Source organism: Notamacropus eugenii, chromosome 5, assembly GCF_028372415.1.
Source record: "Notamacropus eugenii isolate mMacEug1 chromosome 5, mMacEug1.pri_v2, whole genome shotgun sequence".
NCBI classification, from domain to species: Eukaryota; Metazoa; Chordata; class Mammalia; order Diprotodontia; family Macropodidae; genus Notamacropus; species Notamacropus eugenii.
In genome coordinates this window covers 11,181,871-11,202,544 of record NC_092876.1, presented here as the reverse complement: position 1 = coordinate 11,202,544, position 20,674 = coordinate 11,181,871, and the positions used below count along the sequence as shown (strand labels likewise).

At 41.7% G+C, this 20,674-nt stretch overlaps 1 protein-coding gene across 1 annotated transcript; it reads left to right on the top strand.

Annotated features, from left to right (window-relative positions):
* Nucleotides 1-16,358: 16,358 nt before the first annotated feature.
* Nucleotides 16,359-19,980, top strand: LOC140507326 (binder of sperm protein homolog 2-like). Its single transcript, XM_072615440.1, has 5 exons — nucleotides 16,359-16,428; nucleotides 16,532-16,567; nucleotides 17,668-17,808; nucleotides 18,633-18,796; nucleotides 19,825-19,980. Exons 1-5 carry the CDS (start codon nucleotides 16,359-16,361, stop codon nucleotides 19,978-19,980), a joined length of 567 nt encoding a protein of 188 aa, XP_072471541.1.
* The last annotated feature ends 694 nt before the right edge of the window (nucleotides 19,981-20,674 follow it).

Here is a 20,674-nt window from a genome sequence, read left to right as displayed (position 1 = left end):
GTAACATCATAGATGAGAGATTATCCAATGTGTACTTGTAGACCGCCATGAATGGGTAACACCTCACCTCCCAAGACAGCTTCTCCCACTTTGGGACAGCTGGCAGCTTTGGTAGCATCCCTTCACTTGTTGCTCCTGGTTTATGTCCTTTGGTCTAAAGTAATCAACTCTGGCTTCTGTTTAACTTGATAACCCTTTAGACTCCTCCTGCAGAAAGGACCCAGAACAGGAATACAACAAAGCTTGAGAAGGGTCCTGTGACTGGAGACTGAGCATATCAGAAGGGACTGAGGGAGGAACATGGACAATTTCCTGAATCCCTGATCTGGGTACTCTTCTATTGTCTAGCTCTCTTATTTGACCTTTGGGATAACCGAAGCCCCAAGGTGAAGGGACTTGCTGAAGGCACAGAGTTGGGATGACTGGGAGCTGGAATTCAGATCCAGGCCTCCTCACTTCCAAACTAGGGCTCTTAATTTTACAAGCTTGAGACCTTGTTATTTAGTGGGCAGGAAGGAACTCAAAAAAAATCTAAAGTTTTCTTGTCTCTCTCTCCACTGTATCTGCCTGGGCTGTGACCTTGGAGGTCATTCCAGGGGGTGACAGAGCAGGATGAATTTCTTTGTAAAAATCATTTCTATTTCTCTGGGGCTTCAGACATGCAGTCCACAGGAATCTCCCCAGAGCATGGTGCAGTGACTAACTGTGTAAGTCTGGTCGTTTCCCCAACTCTCTGAGCCTCAGTTTTCCACATGTAAAATTATTTATTTTATTATTATTTATAAATAATACGGATATGAATAACTTTGCTAGTTGCTTTCTCAAAAGAGGAAAGTATTTTGTAAACCTTAAAGCTCCATATAAATGGGAGCTATTATTATCCCTGTTCTATAGATAGGTAAAGTGAGGATCAAAGGAGAGGAAATCGCTTCACTTAGGAAGCATCAGAATATAGGATTATGGGATTTAGAACTAGCGTAGACCTTAGATGCCCTTCCTTAGAAGTGACTTTAGAAGTCACTTCCTGCCCCTTCTCCCATTTAAAGATAAGGAAACAGTCTCCACAGGGAAAGGAATTTTTCCTGGTTCAAATAGGTGGGAGGGATTTGAGCAGGGTTCAGGGTTCAAGTGGGAGCTTGAGGCATCACCTCCTCTACCTCCCTGCTCTGAGGGGGCGGGTCCTTCCAGGGCAGTGCTTGGCCTCCAGCCCTGAGAAGAAAAGGTTGATGGTAAGCCAGGAATTTGGCTGGATTTGTGACTGACCAGGGGAGCCCAGATGCTTATCTTAGTGAGAACTCTGTGGGAGTTATTGTCTTCTCCTCTTCTACCACTTTGAGAGCTTCAGAGGGGGTCTGGGGCCCACATGTTGCTTGGGGGATGAAAGGGGTGGTGGTAGTGGGGTGAAAAGTGAGAATGTAAAACCCATGACCTTTACTCAAGGAGGAGCACAGAATGGCAATCAGCATGGGGCCATGCTTCTCTGAGTCTGTGTGGGTTCTCAGTATGGATGGCTAGAAGGTGAGGTACAAGAGGCCAGTGAGAGGACCACAAATGTGTCAGACCCAATATAGACACTGGGATAGGGGCCCCATCCCGGGTCAGTGCCAATATTCAGCATTGAGATGTGGTACCTAGCTCACAGAACTGGAAGGTGGCTTTGGGTTCCTTGAGTCCAGCCCTTTCATTTCATAATGAGGAAACTGAGGGCAACAATGGAAGAGAAACACAAGGTAGTCAGCTCACAAGTTATCACTGGGTGAATCCTGCAGATGTGAATTATTGAGGAGTCTCAGAATAGGGAAAGGCATAATAAGTGATCTTGTGTATTTGAAGGGCCATCATGGAGAGTAAGCATTAGATGGTTTCTCTTTGGCTCCAGGGGGCAGAACTTGGGGCAATGTGGGTAGGCGGAGAGAGAGGGAGAGGGAGAGGGGGAGAGAAAGAGAGAAAGAGAGAGAGAGAGAGAGAGGGAGAGAGAGAAAAGAAGAGGAAGAAGAAGAAGAAGAAGAAGAAGAAGAAGAAGAAGAAGAAGAAGAAGAAGAAAAAGAAGAAGAAAAAGAAGAAGAAGAAGAAGAAGATAGGGAGAGACAGAGACAGAGACAGAGACAGAGAAAAGAGAGAGAGTGAATTAAGGCTGGATGTTACAGAAAAAAAATCCTAATATTTAGATCTGTCCAAAGTAGAATGGACCATCTGAACAGTTAGTGAGTTCTGTTACTTAAGATATTCAAGCAGAGGCTAGATACAACTTTTGGGAGATATGTTAGAGGAAATTCCTTAGGTGTCTATTGAATCACAGGCTCTTTTCAGTTCTAAGCTTCTCTCTCTGATGATTTATTCCTCTATGAAAATGAGATGTTTGAAAATGCAGTTTCAGAGAAAGTGTTTTCCTCCATTAAAAGTGAAGAAAAGATGCTTGCTTGAATATCTCTGCTTGAGGAAAGTGATCAGACACTGACTGTGGCTCCCTATGGTGGGGCTCCTATGGTTCCTAAGGGGTGTCAATCATTACTGAGTCTGTTCTAAGAAGGACAAATAAAATTAGGCTGCATATGCATGTTTATTTTTCTCAAAGGGGCAGATCATGCATATAGAGATCCCCATGGGAGTTCATTGTGAAAATGACCCCAAGGAGAGATAAAGGGGCCTTATATCTTTCCAGTAATTCCCTGTCACCCCTCCCTCCCTTCCTGGCTCAGGATACTTGTGTCAGCCAAAATTGTAGTCTCCATATGATTAAACAGAGTATGAGAAAAGAATTTCTTAACTGGATAAATTATTAATACAGTAGGATAAGAAAATGTCTAGGTGTCAATTGAAATGATAGATCCAGTATGTCTGTTTCTTCTGTCATGAACATGACTACTATCTATCTATCTATCTATCTATCTATCTATCTATCTATCTATCTATCTATCTATCTATCTGTCTGTCTGTCTGTCTGTCTGTCTGTCTGTCTGTCTGTCTGTCTTTCTGTCTGTCTGTCTGTCTACCCATCTACCTATCTACCTATCTATCTATCTATCTATCTATCTATCTATCTATCTATCTATCTATCTATCTATCTATTACAACATAACTTATGTCCATAAAATACCAACATAAGGAAAACTCCCATTATTCAAGACAGCGTCTAGTCCAAGGTACTCTATCCTGGGCAGTCATATACAGAAGAATGCTCCTGATCAGCTTCATTCAGTCTTGTGGTTGATGACAAAGGAAGGGGCATTTGGGGATCATTCAAAAAGCAAAGCAAAGTATTTTAACAAAACTCAAGGTATTATGGCAGGTTGAGCTCAGAGTGAGCCACAATATCTCTCCTGACTGGCCAACCCAAATTTTAGGCCTTTTTCAGGTCTTTGGGGTTCAAAATGGTTTGGGGAGGGTTTCACAGGGATGAACCCTGGGCTTTGAGTCCTGGCTATCTCAGTCTTGGGGCTAGTCCTTTCTATGTTTGGGGGTATTAACTGAACCAGTGTCTAACCTGAGAATGACAAAACAGCAGGCCAGAGACAAAATGCCAGTAATAAGGAAGCCATTTAATTAATTAGTTTCATTATAAGGAGCAGATTTACAAATCAGGAATTCTCTTGATCAGAATTCCACCTTGCTGAAGTGAAGACAGAGATTATATACATAAATCACAATGGGGAAGGTAGGGAAGGGGGGATAGTGGATTACAAACAATTGTTCCTAGAATCAGATCAGTTTCCTAGGTTCCAACAAATGGAAGACAATACAACAATTGTGGTGTCCAGTCTTTGAGGGTGGTGACTTGCTGGGTCATAGGATCAGCGTTCCATGATGGGAAGAGGTTCTACAATCTTTGATTCATTTCACTTCAGCTACACAGGCACAAGGATGCCAGTGATTGAGAGCCTTGTCAAAATTTGATTGATCATTTTAAGTTGCATTGTGAGCTCTGACTCACAAGCTGAAAAAGGGAATTCTTGAGAATTCTAAATTATTAGTATATTCATTACACATATCACATAGTTTATATAAAAATCAGTTCCACAAGGGCCTTGATGCTGCCATTTGTGGATGAGGGGGCTGGACATCTGGACCTTCCAGACTGTGAACTTCGTGGAGGCAGGCACTATACATCAGCCAAACTTTGTATTTCTCCTCACCTCTCTCTCTCTCTCTCTCTCTCTCTCTCTCTCCCTCTCTCCCTCCCTCCCTCCCTCCCTCCCTCCCTCCCTCCCTCCCTCCCTCCCTCCCTCTCTCTCTCTCTCTCTCTCTCTCTCTCTCTCTCTCTCTCTCTCTCTCACACACACACACACACACACACACACACACACACATACACATGCACGCATGCAGAGCAGAGACTGATCTTGAAAGTTCCCCTTAGCTTGTAATTCGATGCTTCTGCTCTTTCTCTTTTGAAATTTAGATGAGAGTGTACAATTTTAGAAAGTAGTCATTTAAATGCATTAATTAAATGCTAGGGATCTTGGGTACAGGATAGAAGTCAAGATGCCATGAGAGGTTGGTTGGGCCAGGACAAGTTGTTGCCCAGGGATTTGTTCCTTAAGGAGACCTATTGGGGAAGTGTGTCCCAGTGTTCCTAGGCATTTGATGCTTGCAAGCACAAAAGAGGTGGAGGGGGACAAGAATGGAGAAGAAGAAAATGCCCACAAATGCTTCTTAAACACTGCATTAGCTCTGGCCATGTGTGCATCAACCTTATCATCTATGTGTACCTCCCTGGAAAGTATGCTGCCCAAGGAAGTGAATGTATCCATAGTACTCAAAATTTCTCCATTTGCTGTAACTGATGGCTCCATGTATAGATGGTGTGGTGCTAGTTAGTGGAGCACTTCTGTTTTCTTAATTTTTGGACAAAAATTAGCACAAACAGCCAATAATTGGTCCATATTTTGTTGCATCTTAGCTTCAGAGGCTGCATTGAGTCCATAATCATCTGTGAACAGAAAGTCAGGTACCTACTCTCCTTCCAAAAGCCACCCAATTAATAAGACGCAGACCTGGAATTTGAACTCAAGTTCTCTGACTCTAAATCCAACATTCTTTCCACTTTACCATTAGAGCCAGAGGGACCTTAGATTATAGACCACAGAATATGCTGACCTGGAAAGGACCAGAGAACAGAGATCAGAGAATGTTGGAACTGGGAGGTCTTTGAATACAGAATGTAGATTATCTAAGGTAAGGGCCTATCCTTGGGACATCAACTCATCAATATGGAAGAGGAAGGCCTCATCCAGTCCAATGCTTTCATTTTATCCCTGTGGCTCCTAGAAGTTGTAGCATATATACACGGCAGCCATGCCCTGATAAAACTGTGTTGGCAGATGGCTGAAACCAGGTTGAGGGTAACCAACAGGCTTTAAACCTGTCAGTCAGTTGGAAGGGTGTCTACCCTAAGCATTGTGAAGACTTCCCCTGGTAGAATGGGAGGATAATAACAATTTATTCCAACAAGCATGAAAGTAGCTGAAGTGATCATTGTGGAACACTTAGAGCTTGGTCAGGCATGGAAGATACCAAGGTCATCCCACTGTATCTTGGGACATCACCAGTTGTCTTGACTTCTGTCCTGCCACTGGACTTTGATGACTCTGGAAGAGAGGGAGATTGATGATTTTTGTGCAACTCTGCTCACTTAACTCCCATTCATGCATGAGTCAAGACATCACCCCATGATGTTACTGATCCTTTTAAAAAATGAAGAATGAGCAATGACAACAGAGGAGAAAGCTGAGGTCCCCTAAAGTGTAGCGATTTGCCCCATTGTCACAATTTTGTTTGTCCTTTGTTTTCAAAGAAGACCACAACATCAGGGAAATGTCTAGCATCTACCTAAAACAGTTAGCAAACATTATATGTAATGGGGATAAGCTAGAGGCATTTCTAATAAGATCAGGGCTAAGAAAAGGATGTCCACTATTACCATCATTATTTAATATGGTACTAGAAATGTTAGATTTAGCAATGAGAGAAAAAAAGAAATTGAAGGAATTAGAATAGGTGAACAAGAAATTAAGTTATCACTCTTTGTAGATGATATGATGTTATACTTAGAGAATCCAGTAAAAATTCTTGAAATAATAAACCACCTTAGCAAAGTTGAAGGATACAATATAAAGCCACATAAATCATCTGCATTTCTATATATTACTAAGTCTAATAGCAAGAGATAGAAATTCCATTTAATTACATTTAAATACTGTAGATACAATAAGTATTTGGGAGTCTACCTGCCAAAACAAACCCAGAGACTATGTGAACACAAGTACAAAATATGCGACTCACTTAAATCACCTAGAAGCCTAAGTCACATGTGGTGGAAGGAGATCTGACAAATAGTCAGCTCTAAATAACTGGGAAAACATTAATTGCTTGTGGGTAGGCTGAGCTAATATAATGAAAATGACAACGCACCTAAATTGATTTGCTTATTCAGTGCCATACCAATCAAACTACCAAAAAATTATTTTATAGAGCTAGAAAAAATAATATCAAAATTCATCTGGAAGAACAAAAGGTCCGGAATATCAAGGAAATTAATGAAGAAAAATGCTAGGGAAGGTGGTCTAGCCATACCAGATCTTAAATTGTATTATAAAGCAGCAATCATCAAAATCACTTGGTACTGGCTAACAAACAGAGGGGTAGATCAGTGGAATATTTTAGGTACTCAAGACACAGTAGTCCATGACTATAGGAATCTACTGTTTAATAAACCCAAGGACCCCAGCTTCTGGGATAAGATTCACTGTGTGACAAAAACTTCTGGGAAAACCGGAAAATAGTGTGGTGGAAACTGGGAATAGACCAACACCTGACACCACATACCAGAATAAAGTCCAAATGGGTACATAATATGGGTATAAAGGTTGATACTACAAACAAATTAGGGGAGTGAGGAATAGTTTATTTGTCAGATTTATGGAGAATATAGGAATTTACAAACAAACAAGAGATAGAGAATGCTATGAAATGCAAAAGGGATAACTTTGATTATACTAACTTAAAAAAATTTTACACAAACAAAGCCAATGAAACCAAGACTAGGAGAGAAGCAGAAAACTGTGAAAGAATTTTTGCAACTAGTGTCTATGATAAAGGCCTTATTTCTAAGATACATAGAGACCTGAGTCAAATTGACAGCAATACAAGCCATTTTCCAATTAATAAATGGTCACATGTTGTGAACAGGCAGTTTTCAGAGGATGAAATTAAAGCTATCTATAGCCACATGAAAAACTGCTCTAAATCACAATTGATTAGAGAGATGCAAATCAAAACAACTCGGAGGTATCACATCACACCTATCAGATTGACTAACATGACAAAATAGGAAAATGATAAATGTTGGAGAAGATATGGACAAGTTGGAGTACTAATTCATTGTTCATGCAATTGTGAGGTGATCCAACCATTTTGGAGAACAATTTAGAATTATGTCCAAAGGGCTATAAAAATGTGTATACCTTTTGACCTAGCAATACTGCTTCTATGGTTGCATCCCAAAGAGGGATGGGAAAAGGATCCATGTGTACAAAGATATTTATAACATCTCTTTTTGTGGTGACCAAGAACTGGAAATTGAGAGAATGCCCATCAACTGTGGAATGGCTGAACAAGTTGTAGTATATGAATCTAATGGAATACTGTTATGCTATAAGAAAAAATGAACAGAAAGACTTTGGAAAAACCTAGAAAGAGTTATATAAATATCAGTTGATGATGATCAGCTGAGTGAAGTGAGCAGAACCAGGGGAACATTATATACAGTAACACCCACAGTATGCAAGAATTGTTTTTGATGGACTTAAACTTTCTCAGCAATGCATGGACCTAAAACATTTCCAAAGGACTCATGAGTCAAAAATGCCATTCACATCCAGGCAAAAAACTATGGAGTTGGAACATGAAATAAAGCAGACTATTTTCTCTTTTGTTCTGTTTTCTTTTGTTTTGCTTTTCTGATAGTTTCTCCCATTTGTTTTAATTCTTCTATGCGACATGATTAATGCGAAAATGTGTTTAATAGGAATGTATGTGTAGAGCACGCCATCTTGGGGAGGGAAGGAGAAAGGAGGGGGAGAAAATTTGGAACTTATGGAAGCAATTGTTAAAAACTGAAGACAAATTAACAAATGTGGAAAAAAAGAAGTGAGTCAAGGGATGGCCCCTTTAATTAGAAAAAAAGAAGAAAAAAACAAGCTGGGAGGGCAAGACCCTCAGCGTTGCTGTTCCAAAGAGAACATTCTGACATTCACTCTAAGTCAGGAAAGCTCAAAATATTACCTTTAAATGGAGCTTGGGGAGGGACCTATTATGTTCCAATCTATGACCTTCAGAGTGAACTCAATTTAAGGTTTTGTGAAACTGTTACAAATTGGGACAAAATGGGAAATTGTCCCATTGTCACAGAATTAGTAAGTGGCAGGTCCTTTGATGCCACATTCACCACTCTAGCTACATACTGTGAGATCTGGGAAAGACCTTAGAACATAGAATGCCAGAGGTGGGAAGGTCAGAATGTCTGTTACAACAATAAATGTTTATAGTTGTTAATGTCTATTAGATTTAAATGTTTATTATGCTCCTAATGTGTGCCAAACATTGTGCTCAGCAGTGGGAATACAAAAACAGGTAAAAGATGGTCCCTGTTCTCAAGGAGCTCACAACCAAATGAAACCTTCAAGTTTTTTGAAAGTCTAGGTCTGGTTAAGACAAGTCATCCAGAGGAAAAAGAGGTAAGGATAAATGGGACAAGACGGATGAGTTGAAAAGGATGTTTTCACCGTAGCGCTTTGCAGTTTTGCTAAGTGAAACTCCTCAAAATGAGGTCAAGAATCACCTGAGGATTAAGAGGTTATCAGATCTTGGCAAACAAGATTTGGCAATCAGATTACTGATAACTTTGGAGAGAACAATTTCAGTTGAGTTACAGGGTTGGAAGTGATATGGCATCAGCTGAAGCACAATATGTTCTGCTCCAATACCTTTACCCTGTGTATACGCCCCTATTTCAAATGTGTTTCTTGTAAACAACATATTATTGGATTATGGTTTTTAATCCATTCTGCTATCAATCTTTGTTTTATGGGAGAGTTCATCCCATTCACATTCAGTTATGTTTACCAACTGTGTCTTTCCCTCCATCCCCTCTCCCTTTGTTTATGTTTTTAGTCCTCCTTTCTCCCTTCCCTTCCACAATAGACTTTTAATTTTTGACCACTGCCTCCCTCAGTCTTCCCTACCTTCTTTTGGCTCCCTTCTCTTTTAATCCCCTCCTCCTTTACTACTTCTTCCCTCTCTTTTAGGCTCCCCTCCATTTTCTTTCCCTCTTCCCCTCCTACTGCCTATAAAGCTAGTTGATTTCTATACTTAACTGAATTTATTGTTCCCTCCTTGAACTCAATCACGAGAGTAAATCTCAAACAATGCTCATATCCCTCCCCTTTTTCCCTCTATTGTAATATATTTTTGCGCCTTCTCCTGTGATGTAATCTGACTCCTCCTTTTCACATTTCCCATTACAATTCCTTCACACTCCTAAATCACATTTTTATTATGACATCATTTACTTTATGCCCCTCCTTCTATCTATGTATATCCTTTTTATATATCATAAGAAGTGTACAGTTCTCAAAATTAACAAATATCATCTTCCCTTATAGGAATGTAAACAGTTTCCCCATATTGCATAACAAGTTATTTCCCCCTGTTTACCTTTTTGTGCCTCTCTTGAGAGCTGCGTTTGAAGATTAAATTTTTTATTGAGCAATGGCCTTTTCATCAGAAAGGTCTGGAAATCCCTTATTTCCCTGAATGCTCATCTCCTTGCCTGAAATATTATGCTCAACTTTGCTGAGTAATTGATCCTTGGTTGTAGTCCCAGCTCCTTTGCCTTACAGAATATCATATACCAATTCCTCCAGTCTTTTAATGTAGAAGCAGCAAGGTCCTGCGTGATCCTGATTGTAGCTCCTTGATATTTGAATTATTTCTTTCTGGCTGCCTGCAGTATTTTCTCCTTCACTTGATAGTTCTGAAATTTGGCAACGATATGCCTTAGTGTTTTTAGTTTGGGATCCCTTTCAGGAGATGAATGGTGGATTCTTTCAATGACTATTTTGCCCTCTGAATCTGGGACTTCTGGGAATTTTCCTTGATGATTTCTTGGATGATATTGTCCAGGCTCTTTTTTTCATCATGGTTTTCTGGTAGACCAATAATCCTTAGATTTTCCTCTGCTGGATCTATTTTCTAGGTCAGTTGTTTTTCCAATTAGATATTTTACATTTGCTTCCATATTTTCATTCTTTAGATTCTGTTTGAGTGATTCTTGATGTCTCATAGAGTCATTAGCTTCTACTTGCCCAATTCTAATTTTTATCAAATGGTTTTCTTCAGTTAACTTTTGCATCTCCATTTCCATCTGTCCAATTGTTCCTTTTAAGAGGTTATTTTCTCTAATTAGGTTTTGTACTTCCTTTTCCATTTGTCCAATTTTTCTTGTAAGTTATTCTGTGATTTTTTTCCCGTATTTTTAAAATCATTGGTCAGCTTTTCTTCTATTTCTCTAATCTGGCTTTTAAAATCTTTTCTGAGTTCTTCCAAGAAGACTCTTTGTGTTTCAGACAAGTTCATATTCCCTTCTGAAGTTTCAGATGAGAATACAATTTCAATGCTGACTTCTTTGGTATTTGTGTTTTGGTCCTTGTCCCCATAGAAAGATTCTATGGTCTCTTCTTTTCTGCTTTACTTCTTACTCATGATGACCACCCTTTCCCTGGCTTTTAAAGTAGATCTCTGCATCTGGGGCACAGGGGACTCTGTCCCACAGTTCTTGTGCCTCAAACATGAGGCTTTGTATGTTATGGCCTCTGGTTCTTTCAGCTAGAAGCTAAAATGCTGCAACTTGCCTGGTGCTGAGCTGACTGGTGTTGGAAAGCAGAAGCCAGATGAAGTCTTTTTGGATTTCCTGAGAGTTATCCTGGAGCTAGCTGTGTTAAGTGTGGAGGAGGGGCGGTCTGGCCACAGGTGGTTTCCTCTGTTGAGCTAGAGCATAGACAAGCTCAGTAGTTGGTGCGTTAGTGTCTTCCTGATTCCCCTGGGGTGTTGAGGCATGTCTGGTGTCCTGGTGTTGGCGGTTGGGGCTTCACCCCCCTGGGACTCGGGATATTCTCCTGGTTTCCTGAGATGGGGCTGTCTGGTACAGTTCCCGTCTTACATTGGTCCCCTTTAGCCATAGCAAGAAGGACCCTCAGCGATTTTCCTAGCCTCATGTGCTGAGACTGTTTTTCCATTCTGCTGCTCCCACTGTTCCAGGATTTTTCGTGGGGAGATATTCTCTGGGCTCTTCAAGGTCAACAAGGGGAGGGAGGTAGAAATTACTGATCACTTCACCATCTTTGCTCCCAGAATTAGAAGCAACAAAATATTTCCTCCCAGTAATGATGTATACTGGAGAAAAAGGACTTGTTTTTACAGGAGGATGGCCAAAAAGTATTTCCAAAGGAGAGAGGTATAATTCCTCCCTTGATCTCTAGAGGTAGAACAACTCTAAAAGGAGCACATGGAGCCATGCAAGGTGGGCTTCTGTGCAGTTTTTCAACCATGGTCTTTATCTATTTGTTTATATATTGGGGCATGAAACCTAGGAGTCACTCTGAGACAGCTATAAAACTGGAAGATGACAGTGACATGAGACCCCTCCCCGGTTGAGTCAATGTGAGAAGGAGGGTCAAACACAGGCACACTTCTTTGAGAATACTTTTAGCCACAAAAAATTCCTTGAACTTAGAACCAGGAAATCCTCAACCCAATGATCTGATCAGTGACAATGAGGCCATGGCTAGATTTAAGTATACTTATGAAATCAATTTGCAAATACTGAAAATGAATGTAATCTAGAGGGTGGCCAATGAAAGCAACAGCATGGAATGCATGTTGAATAAATGTGGATTACAGGCATCGATATGTGTGATAACAGCAGTGACACTGGGGGTGATCCATGCCTTTCAAATCCTATCTGCAATTTCTTGTACACCAAAATGTCTTCTCTTTTAGAGGAGCTATGGCATTGTTTGAGATGGTACTAATCTTCCTTGAACACTCTACACCCCTTTCTGGTGATAGAAAATCCAACGGAAAAATGCTTTGCCTTCTGCAGTCACTCACACCCTAGAAGCCTGTTTGCCATGAAAATGCAGTTTTCCCTTTGCAATTTCAGTCATTGTAAGAGAGAAAAGGCAACATTAGCAGAAACAGAAAGATGAAACGCATGTATGGAGCCTTCAAGGGCAGCAAGTTTTACAGCGGTGTTAGCACAAGTGTTACCTCTTGAAATATGGTTGATACCATTGGTGTAGGCAGGACAATGGACAATAGCCATAGCACTAAGAAGATATAAGGTGGATAGAAGTTCACTGATGTACTGTGCATTCACCATGACCTTCCCACAAGTTAAAAAAAGTCCTTTGCAACTATAAAATTTCATGGCAAACTTCAAAGGCATGACAGGAGTCAATATAGATGGCCATTTGCCCAGCAGCTAGATGGCAAGCTTGTCCGAGTACAATCAATTTGGCAGCTTGGGCATGGAAGTTAGGTGGCAGAGGCAGCCCAAACATTACCATGGTCAGAAACCATGGCAGTGACTGTGTGCCAGATGCCATCTCTCATAAAAGAGGAACCATCAGAATGTAGGGGATGTCAGAAAGGTCATTGAGGTGTCTCTACCATAGAGGAACGATGAAGAGGCTCTTTTGGGGAAGGTAGAACAGGAAGTAACATAGCCAGGCTGAGAACTGAACAGCACTTTAGAGTCATAATTTCTTTGCCCGGTGAAATAATTTGATATTTAGCAAGTCTTTGATCAGAAAAAGCTTGAGTGCCATGTGTGAATAAGAGAGCCTCAACCTCATGGGGGCACTGCACCAGAAGTGGGGCTTCTAAAACCAAATCACATGCTAACAGGAGACCATTGAGGTGCTGAGCCAGAGAGGAGTCATTAAAAGACACGGAAGCTAAATCTTGCTGTAAAATCTGAGAATAGGGTGGGATTTTCTATATACACATGAGGTGGATGAGTCTACTTCCATTGTGTGCTCTTCCAGGGGAAAGCAAAAAAATACTGACAGTCTTGGTGAATGGGATTATTTAAAAAAATTTTGAGCAAAGATTTATTACTGTAGAACAGGTGGCCTCACAGGGAATTGAGGATATTATGAACTTGTAACTGGTATAACATAAGCATTAATATCAAGTAAAGTTTGGTGCTGTGGATAAGGTGCTGGGCCAGGAGTCAGGAAGACTCATTTTTGGAAGTTGAAATCTGGTGTCAGATATTTACTAATGGTATGACCCTGGGCAAGTCACTTAACCCTGTTGGCCTCAGTTTCTCATCAGTAAAATGACATGGAGAAGGATAGAACTATTCCAATATCTTTGCTTTGAAAACCCCAAATGGGGTCATGGAGGTCATGGGGTCATGACTGAGCAACAACAAACTTGCACAAAGTGATAGACAGATTTACCACCAGGGCCTGGCTTGAGTTTCTTAATAGAAAAGATAGATGTGTTACAAGGGGATTGGTGTGGAATAATAATATCCTGATCCATCAGACAGTCAATAATGGGTGTAATACCTTCAATAGCCTCTCTGGACAAAGAATTTTGAGGCATAGATGGTGGAGGGGGGGCCTCCCTTAGTCTTGATGATAATGGGGCAGTGGATTGTAACAATCCTACACCTGAGGATGAAGTTGCCCATAAAGAAGCAGGGATGTCAGGTGGGATACATGGTTAGCATCAAGCTTCTCTTGGGTATCTTGAACCAAAACAGGAAAAAAAGAGAGGAGTCTTTGGGAGTTGCCAGAACAGATATCTATCAGAGGAGCAGTAAATAGTATCCCTAAGTTTACAGAAGAGATCATGGCCCAGAAGGTTAAGGAGACTTGGGAATGATAAGGAGAAAAGAATGCTCCAAGAGAGGACCACAAGTAAACACATAGGGAGACAATTTAGGGATGCTTTGAGGCTTCCTTGAAATGCCAACAACATTTGGTTATCCAATAGAAGGACAATAGAATGTGGTTCACTCATCAAAGCTGAATTAGAAGCTCTAGGATCGAATAAGCAATTCTAAATCATGTGACCAATTTTAAGGGATACACAGACTTCACTGCCATGGGAAGAGGTAGAGACTGGGATAGTCGACATATTGAGCTTCTGATCTTATTGTTTCACCAAAACTGTTCTATTCAAAGTTGACAATGATATCTTAGCTGCCAAATCCAAAGATTTCCATTCTCCTTGATTTTTCTGCAGCTTTTGACACTGTTGATAATTCTCTCCTCTGTAGATTATACTCTCTCTTCTCTCTAGGTCTTTGTGATACTGCTCTCTCCTGGCTCTCCTATCTATCTGACCACTTCCCCTCAGTCTCCTCTGGTAAATTCTTATCCAGAACAAACCCCATAGACCATAGACCATAGGTGTCCCTTAGGGTTCTGTCCTGGGTCTCCTACTCTTCTCTTCCTATACTACTTCATTTAGTGATCTCAACAGCTCCAATGGATTTAATTATCAGTTCTGTGTAGACAATTCTCAGATTTACTTATTCAATCTGAACATCTCTGCTGGTCTTCAGTTTCCCCTCTCCAAATCCCTTTCAGACATCTTGAATTGGTTGTCCCAAAGACATCTTAAATATAATGTGTCCAAAATAGATCTCATTATTTTTCCCCTCCAAACTCTTTTCCTCTACTACCTTCCCTATTAATGTGAAGGGCAACATCATCCTTCCAGTCCTTCAGGCTTGCAACTTGAATTCTTCACTATCCAATCTGTAGTCAAGGCTTGTCCATTTTACCTTTGCAATATCTCTTTTCTGGAACTTCTACCATCTTGGTATAGGTCCTCATCACCTCATGCCTAGACTACTGTAATGGACTGCTGGTGGGTCTGCTTACCTCAAGTCTTTCCCATTCAAATCCCATTAAGTCACAATAGTGATTTTCTTAATATACAGCTCCATTCACGTCACCCTGAACTCAGTAAATTTCACTGGCTCCTTTTCACCTCCGTGATCAAAAATAAAATCCTGTTTCATGTTCAAAACTCTTCATAACCTAGCTTCTTTCTACATTTTCAGTCTTCTCATATCTTATTTGCTGAAATGTTCTGAATGGTCCAGCCACACTGTTCTACTGGCTGTTCCATCTCCCAATTCTGGACATTTTCACTGCTGCCTTTCATGCATGGAATGCTCTCCTTCCTCATCTGTGCCTACTGCCTCTTCTGGATTCTTTCAAGTGCCAGGTAAAATCCCATCTTCCACAGAAAGTCTTTCCCAATCTCTCTTAATTCTAGTACCTTCTGTCTCCTATTCCCTATTTATCCTGTAAGTAGCTTCTTCATTTACATCCATTAGATTGTGAGATCTTCATGGCCAAGAATTGCCTTTGTCTCTACTTATATGCCTAGTACTCAGTCCAATGCCTGGCCCATAGTAGGTGATTAATAAATGGTTTTTTTTTTTAATGGACTGATTGGCAAAATATATCTTCTTAGGCTCAACTTCATCGTCATTTCCCTCTTCTGTAGATATTATGCCCAGAAAAGCCAGGTTCCAGCCCAGGTCTTCGGTCAGCCACACCATGGAGTGTCTGCCTGCTTCCTCTCTCTCCCCCTCCTAGAAGGTCCCATCCCTGGCTGGTTTCTGCTTGGTTCTTCTACATTCACTTCCTTGAAGCATGAGAAGGGTGAGAACAGAACCATGTGTCTCTTTATATACATTTCAGGGGCCAGGTGAATCCTTCAGGCTTTACATTTCATGAGATTTAGAGCTGGAAAGAATCTGAGTTGAAGTCCCCAATCCACCCAAAAAGAAGCACATATTAAGCACCCTTCATGGGTCAGGTGCTGTGCTAGGCACTTGGGGATAGATTGAACTATTTCTTGCCCTCAGAGAGCTTATACTTTACAGATAGAAATAAGATATCAATTTAATACCTTCATTTGACAGCTGAGGAAAGTGAAGTTTTCAAAGAATTGACCCACCTGAGTTGACAGATCTGGGAAAAGACAATCTAATCCCATCCTTCTGTTTTATAGATGGGAAAACTGAGAGCTGGGATTTGCTCAATGTCATATAGCTGCAGGACTATGCCCAGGTCACCTGATCTTAACTGCAAGTCTGTTTTCACTGGTTCCCCTGGGTGTTAGGGAACAGGGACAGAGATGAATGCTAATGGGGAGGAGATAAGGAGTGGGAGGATTGGGGGAGGGACAGGACAGGCTTGTGGGGATAAAGCTTAGAGCTGGATTAGGACAGAAGACTGGCTTTCATAGGGCTTCAGACAGAAATGATTCTGGAGAGAGGGTTGCTGGTGGGCTGGGTTTGCCTACTCTTCTGCCTCCATGGGGCCAAAACAGGTGAGGGAGGCTTTGGGGACAAATAGGAGATGTGAGTGGGTGAATGAATTGGTACAGAAATGCTCTGAGAAATACAGTTACCTGCTTCTTTGTTGCATTTCAGGCTTGACCAGATATAGAAATATTCGACCTAAGCCAGGTAAGGAGAAAACCACGAATTTTCTGCCGGGGAAAGGAAAGGGACTACAACACTTTCCTATATGGGAGTGAGTAGAGCTGGGTAGGATCAGTTATTTGAGCAGCGGAAAAATTCATAATATTTTGACCTGGTAGAGACCTTCAAGATGATCAAGTCCAACCTTATTTCATAGATGAAAAAGCTAAAGATGAGAAAGGTCTATAGAAAGGGTGGGATGTGTTCAAGGTTATACATATAGCAAGAGAAAGACCCACCATTTGAAACCAGGTTGTCTCACACCAAATCCAGTATTCATTAAATTCTACTATGCTCCCTTCCAAATTAGGATGAACATGGAGGGGAAGGGGCTTCCTCCTCAAGTTCAGCCTGACTTGCCCTTCGGAAAGCTGTGGGTGTTACAGTGGAGAAAGTCTGTGTCAGGGTGCTAGCCCAATTTTCTGGCCTCCATGGACACCCATGTCCTGAAGAGAATTCAAGCTGTAGAGGCAGAGATTGGGGCTAAAAAAAGGAGTCATGAAAGGGGGATATGTATGTAGGGGGGACAAAAGCACAGAACTTGGAGTCAGGACATCCTGGATTGGATGAGATTCTCTAAGGCTTCTTCCAGCACTGATAGTCCCCTTACGGAGTGGTCTAAGGTTTAAACTGGACTTTTTGTTACAACCCCATTCTTACAAAAGTTAAATGATTTGCCCACAATCAAACATGGTAAATATCAGATGTGAGATTCATACTTGGGTCTCCTGACTCAAGGGACATGAAGCAACTCCCAATCCTTGAGACTTCTCTATGTTCTAAGTTCCTTCCTTTCTCTTTGGATCTCATTTTCTTTATAGGGAAGAAGTAGTGAGAACTTAGCCCCACCAAAATTTACATACTCCCTCCATTTCACTACAGCTCTCAGGTCCTGTCACACTTGGACTGATTCTGAGTGTGTACACATTCAAAGCTGAGCTAACATGATAGTCTGCAGGTGGGCTAGGAAGAAAAAGAGGGCTGAGGAATTTCTGGTCATGGATAATTGAGAACCAGATGCCTTTGCCCCCTAGCTTGTTCCCCTCACCTTCCCCCATTCCAACAAGCACTGATCCTTTCTCCAGAAAATGTCCGTAAGCCATGTGCCTTTCCGTTCACCTATGAGGATGTGGAATATCACCACTGCACAACAGTGAATAGTGACTATGCCTGGTGTTCACTGGAATCCACCTTCAATGGGAAGTGGCGCTACTGTATTAGTACAGGTGAGTCACTCTGGAACCATCCAAGGGTCTTGTGCCACCCCTCTCCAATTCCCCTTACCATGAATTTCCAGAACAGAGCCACCATTTATCTGAAACTGAGATGATTCTGTAATTGAATATTTTTCTCTTGGGTTTTGAAAAGTCAACTGCAAAGTATATTTGAGGCATGTACGCCTACAGAGTAGTTTCCAAGAAAACAATCCAGGGATCTTAGTGGACTGAAAGCTGAACACATGTTTCCAGGATGACATAAGAATGTCCCAGAGAAATCCAATTCCATGTTCAGCTGCAGGAAAAGAGTGCTGTTCAGAAACAAAGAAGGTGACAGTCCCTCTATCCTTTGCTCTGGTCAGGTTATGTCTTTGGTGTTATATTCAGTTCTAATCCCCTCCCTCCAACTTTAGAAAGCTTATTGACAAGTGGCAAAAGGTCTTAAATCCATATCATCTGAGGAACTGGGAATATTTAGCCCAGGGGAGAAAAGATTTGGGGAGGATATTTGTTTTCAAGTATTTGAAGTGTTATTAGGTAGAAGAAGGATTACATTTGTTCTGCTTGGCCCTAGAGGGCACAGGAAGGGACAACAGAGAAGAGAGGCTTGGGTGGAAATGAAAAGAGGCAGATGCTAAAAATTAGAAACTGAATGTTCTATTGAGGGAGTCAGATACCCACATCACTAGAGCTTAGGTTGCCTGACCTCTTGGAGAGGGGAGATGTACTAAGGTGCATACTGGCCTCATTATTCCCTGCCTCAAGGAGCCTTTGGTCCACAGAGCTCTCCTGAGGCTGTGCTCACTCCATACCAATCCTCTGGGCCTTCACAGATCCCCCAGCATGTAAGTTTCCATTCTTCTTCGGGACGAAGCTGTACCATGACTGCACAGGAGATGGATATGTGTTGGGCAGGACCTGGTGTGCCCTGACACACAACTACAACAAGAATGGGTTGTGGAAACCATGCTCACCCAATGGTAAGGTGGAAAAGGGGGTGAGAGTTTTCTGATCTGAAGACTAAATTGGAGAAAGAGAGAGAGAGAGAGAGAGAGAAGGAGGAAGGAAAGAGGGAAGGAGGGAGGAAGAAGAGGAGTGGGGAGAGAGGAAAAGGGAGAGGGATCAGTATAAAAAGAAGAAGAAAAGAAGGAAGAATATTTAATAGGCACTCAGTTCCAAGTACTATACTGAGAAGTGGAGATCAAGGTATAAATGGGAGGCTGACTATTCTCTTAAGGAATTTCATTCTGAGAAGAGGCATTCCTTATTAGAGGGAAGACTTTTTGGAGTAGGTGGCATTTGAATTAGGCTTTCACAATGAGCAGAGCAAAGGGGACATTCTAAGCACTCTAGGGCATCTCTCACCTAAACCATCCCCATCCATGAACATTGTCTAAGGGAGGAGAGGCTGAGGGGACAAGCAGCAATGTGTCTGAGTGGAAGGGCCTGTGGGAACGAGCCAAGAGAACCGAGTTTGGGTGTCATCTGTGCCACAGAACACCTCAGTAAACTTGTCTTCCCCTCTGAGGTTCAACATGATTAGGTGTGGAAGGTTCTGGACTTGGAGCAGGAAGAACCAAGTTCAAATCCTGCCTCAGACACTTACTAGTTGTGCCACTCTAAGCAACTCACTTAATCTTCCTGTCCTTTAGTTTCTGCATTTGTAAAATGATGGAGTTAGACTCAGTTGCTTTCAAAGTCTCTTTCAGCTCTAAATCCATGATCCTCTAAAATGAGATGGATACTTTGGTTTGAATATTCAATCTAGCTCAGAGTTTGTTTGGCTCTATGTCCCTGACCCTTGCTTTCCTCATTTGCAAAATAGAGTTGAATAATAACTCAATGTTGCTTTCCATTTGCATCTCCCAATGTTATGACCCATGGTCCTGTCATCCCAAAGATGTTTAAAGAGGAGCAGAGAACCAGCCTCTGGGAGGGAAGTCATGATTTGGACCCAGACTTGACTGGAGAGATATAGGTAGACCCAGAATAGGCTTATGACTCCCACTCTCTTCTCCCTCATAGATTTGTGAAGAGAATCTTCTGCCACAGACTGCTTTCCTGGAAGATCTTGGCCCCCCCTCTTATAATAATGCATCCATGGAGCCCCCAGTCTCTCACTGTAGGTCTCCTTTAAGTGGCCCAGACTCCTACTCCCTCGAGCATCAGGGGAAATTCTAGCGCATGCATTCTGTGAATATTCCACTAGGTAGAGGAATCCTGCACTTTGGTGTCCTTCCTCTGGCTCTTTTCTTGCCTGGTCGTGCTACGGTTTTCCTTCTGCTCTCCTTTTCTCTTATCCTGTCCTGTGTACCCTCAGCAATTCTTTGATTGTACCTACAGGGTCAGCAAATTTAGGTTAATAAGGGACCTTAGGGACTCCCACATCTCTGTACTGGGTTTTATGGCAGGGGAAAGTAAGGCTGTAGAGAAAAATACCATCATGGGTTGCATGTTAGACCTATATATGTCCCTAACATTACTCCTTATCCTAAAAAAATCCAACTCCCTAATCCCATTCCCATGCCTAACCCCATCTCCCTCCCATTTGATTTTATTTCTGTTTAGAATTCCCTTTTTGAGATCTACAAGCAGCAGAGGGGAGGAGACACTTAGGTTTGGGGAAAGGACCTGTAGGTATCTGGTACCTCATGAGGACTAGGATGCCCTGATAACTTGGGACTTTGAATCCCTAAGGAAAGTAGGACATTGGGGCCCAGAACTTTGTGTCTAGGACTGTATTTGTTGGCTTTACTGCAAGATGTGAAAGCAAGTAGTGTGAGGGTACCCCTACCCCCTTCTTGAGTATTCACAGCCTGGAGAAAGATGACCTTAGTGGTCAGGAGACCTACCTCCACTAGAGGATCAAGCCCTT